The 4077-nt window shown below is 37.6% G+C and overlaps 1 protein-coding gene across 3 annotated transcripts in view; it reads right to left on the bottom strand.

Moving 5' to 3' along the window:
• Gria3 (glutamate ionotropic receptor AMPA type subunit 3) overlaps positions 1-4077 on the bottom strand; it is a 269423-nt gene that overhangs the window by 4025 nt on the left and 261321 nt on the right. For all 3 annotated transcript variants that reach the window (XR_004113737.1, XM_031354592.1, XM_031354721.1), the window contains one exon: positions 3642-3889. Coding sequence is in view for 2 of the 3 variants with exons in the window: in XM_031354592.1 (XP_031210452.1) it covers positions 3644-3889 (246 nt within the window). In the remaining variant the exon portion in view is untranslated. The remainder of the gene's footprint in view (positions 1-3641; positions 3890-4077) is intronic.

Raw genomic sequence — 4077 nt, 5'->3', positions numbered from 1 at the left:
GCTGCTGAAGGAATGTTGATAACATGGAAAATAGTAGTATTTCATAGGATAGAATAGTATAGACCTAGAGGAAAAATGGAACTTTCTCCAAATTACAGGCTTTTTGAGGTCTTGCATATAAGATGGATTTCAAAAACATCCCTAAAGAATCCAAAGCAGCTAACTGTAATTTTCACTAGCCTTGAGGAAATGTGAAGATTTATAAAAGCAGTTAAGAATGTCAACCCCAGGGAGAATGAGTTTGGATCATTTGCTAAGGAATGCATGGAGGTGGCATTATATCTAAGGCCTAGTCAGTAACTTAGAGAGATATCAAGTTGACAATAGAACTTCTGCTCCCTAGTCACTGGAAAACAGAATCTGAAACTGAGGCATATGTTCTCCTGAGGCCAGTAATCATGGTGAAACTATGACCCATAGAGAATGAGAGGAGATTCCATTTCCTTTCTGAGGTGCCTTTTCATTAGATATTTTATTGGATCTTATACTTTTAAAATGAGTCATACTTCGTGGTCAATTACTGGTTCTATAAAGTCACAAGGCAAAAATTCAGAGTACCTTTGCACCTGCATGCCCCTGAATAGACCATGACCACCTAGGCCAACACAGAAAACTAGAAACTGATAAGAGATAAGAAGGTACTCAGAGATATTTTGGTAGAACTTGTTTGCAAACCAAAGGTGACTGGGGGGTGGGAGGGTTAAGTCTCATAACCACATAAGCTACATGGGCTGGGAAGTTTTTTTTTTTTCTCAGAGGCTCTTCTTAGGTTTCTTTATTATCCCAGAAATGACTGCTAAGAAACTGGGTAACTGGCCTACAACCATGTTGGTATTGGTTTCTATTAAAATGCAACTTTATCTCAAGTAACCAGAATTTTGTTCCATAATAGCACACTCACGTTGACTAGAGAAAAGCCAGAAAGCTGTAGGTTTCTACAGCAAGCTCAGTTTTGAGGCTTCCCTATCCAATATGGCCTCCAGTTTAAGGCTTCAATAACCTGTTTAAAGGATTGATACCTTAATTCCACCACTCTCTCCTCTTTTTTTATTCTTCTCCATTCCTCTCCTTCCTTCCTTCCTTATTTATTTATTTTTTTGAATTTCACCTTTTCCTTCCTTTTCTTCCTCTGATATTTTCTCTAGAATCTGCATTAGGATCCACATTGTCATAAGATCATCATGTAATTTGTGATTGAAAAACAATTTTCTGTGGTTTTAACAAGAAACTGTGAGGCTATAGTCATTAGGGAGTATGACCACAATTATTAGACTGAATATCTGAAGAATACAATTTGGAGGCTGTATGATTGTGAGCCCTGATCTGTTACAAAAAATCATTCTCAAGAAACTAGGACTATGTATATATATATATATATATATGTGCATGTACATATATATGTGTATATATATTTATATACATGTATTAGTCTGTATGGAGTGGAATGCATAAGAAGTAGGGCATGGAGGGTCTAAACTTTTTCTTTTTCTTTCTTTCTTTTTTTTTCTTTTTTTGGTTTTTTGAGACAGGGTTTCTCTGTGTAGCCCTGGTTGTCCTGGAACTGAGTCTGTAGACCAGGCTGGCCTCGAACTCAGAAATCCGCCTGCCTCTGCCTCCCAAGCGCTGAGATTAAAGGCGTGCGCCACCACCGCCCGGCTTCTATAAACTTTTTCAAGCTGGCTTTTTAACAATATATATTAATTATTTTTTGTACAAGTTTTGTCTGTGTGAATGTAAGTGTCCCACAGATGTGCAGTGCTCCTGGAGGCAGAAAAGTGCATTGGCTCTCCTGAAACTGGAATTACAGATGGTTATGAGGGTGCTGGGAACTGAATGTTGGTCTCTGTAAGAGCATCAAGTGCTCTAAACAAACTATTGAGTCATCTGATGGCCTTCATAGACAGTTGTGTCATAAACTAATTGTCTCTTGTCAAGTTGACAAAATCTAACTAAGGTTTGGAATTTCCTGAAGACCACCAGTCTATAGATGAAGAAGGCAGGAGGAGGTAGGTCTGGTTTAGTAAAGAGGAAGAAAGGTTGCACTTTACACCTGAATCTGCTACTACCTAGCTGTATTGCCGTGGAGAAGCCACTTGGTGTGACTGAGTTTTAGGTACCAGAGAGAAAACACTGCCAGATCGATTTTATTACAACCCAGGGAATAGATCTGACAGAACATGGAAAACTGCTATATATTCTTAGGATGTATTCAATAGTATTCAACTCCTTGGGGCTTGCAGTAATTATGCTAGATTGAAATTGTTCCTGTACTGTCTTACGAAAAAAGCAAATGATATACCCCCAACTGAATTATATCATCAACTCAAAGCACTAGCACATGAGAACATTAAATGATTGCATGCTAATAGTGCTAATGACGGATGAACTTATGGGTTGAACATTCAGTAGTGGAAACAATTTGTTAACAGGTTAGTTCATTGTACTGAGTGTGGAGTAGCCGAAGGCTGCAGTCTACAGGACAACAGGACAACGAGCAACTTCATCAATATGATCATGCTTTCCATGGGAATAGCAAATGATTTCTTTGGATAAAATGTTTAAAAATGGACTCCATTTAGATTTGTTAGGTTATAGATAAGAAGATCAACATATAGAAATTGGAATACATTGACCTTTACTGATGCGGTTAAAGTTAGCCATCTAAAATAAGGTATAGGAAGTTGCTAATTATTCTGTTCTACTTTTGATAGGCATGTCAGTAAGGCAAATGTACTTGGAAGGTGGTAAGACTTTATCCTTTTATATACTTGTAGAATGGAAGCATTATTCTAATCCATGCTTGCCTTTAAATTTAGATGCATTATTGGTAGTCAGGTTTTCCTAAGTATTAATTTTGATTTGGTCAGCAGCCAGTAACCTAGACCCTTACTTACCCGAGCACCATCAGTTCCAAGGAAGGGATAACAAAGGGACTCAAAATTAAGAAATTTGTTTCATGCTTCCACTGCTTAATTAAAAGAACCCCTACTGCTTCATGGAAGGATTTCCCTACATGAGGTGGCAGGACCTTGCTTCTTTTTCTTAGTTTAAACCTCAGTTCCAGAATATCTGATTTCTCTAGAATCATACTGTCTAACATGGCAGCCATGGGCACATGTGACTACTAAATATTTGGCATGTTGCTAGTATCACTTGGGTATTACCTAAGAATAAAAGCACCCCAAATTTCAAATATTAGTATAAATAAAATAACAAAATATCTCAATCATTTTCAATATTATTGTGTAGTTGACAAATTGAAATGATATTTTGGGTATCTTGACCTCAGTGAAATGCATGATTAACTTTATTTCTTTTACTTTTAATACTGTAACTCCTATAACAGTCAAATGTTATTCATGTGGTTCACACATGTTATTCACATATATTTGTATTGAACAGTACTGCTTAAGAGTGTGTTTTTTCCTTTCATGTCACAGACCATAACTTAATTCCAGTTATGCTTTTAGAAAAGCATCAACCACTGACACAAGAACACAATCATTGTTTAAACATAACTAACTAGTAGCAAAGAGACAAGGCTAGAAACCAACCAAAGTAAGAAACAGGAAAGAATAACAACATAAAAGGTTAACACACACAAAGGAAAGGCTGATTAGTTTACTAGACCTTAACCGTACCCCTAGATCTTAACACTTTCTGTTCCATACACGTTGTAGCCTTCTCTGTATGTAGCGTAATTCTGAGTGTTGGTGGCAGGAGCAGGCTTAAAGTTTTGGGTGTTCTTTGTGAGTTTCATGCGTTTGGACTCTGCCCGTGATTTGTAACAGAATTCTATCAAAGCCACCATCATGGCCAGCCCCAGACCTCCGACAAGTATATAGAACACGCCTGCCACATTGCTCAGGCTTAGAGCACTGGTCTTGTCCTAAGAAAAATGAACAAGGCGATTAGTTCTTGAGGAAAACAAAGGCAAGAGGACATCATAACACATCACAACAGCATAGGGCAATTCTAAGTTGTAAAAATAACTAAACATTTGTGTAAGTGTTAGGACTCAACTCTGGCAACTGGCTGAGGTTTTACAATGACCAGCAAGATGGTAGATTGTGCTTC

The sequence above is a fragment of the Mastomys coucha genome, chromosome X, assembly GCF_008632895.1.
Source record: "Mastomys coucha isolate ucsf_1 chromosome X, UCSF_Mcou_1, whole genome shotgun sequence".
Lineage (NCBI taxonomy): Eukaryota > Metazoa > Chordata > Mammalia > Rodentia > Muridae > Mastomys > Mastomys coucha.
Note: the sequence above shows the minus strand (reverse complement) of the source record. Positions and strands in the feature narration are given on the sequence as shown.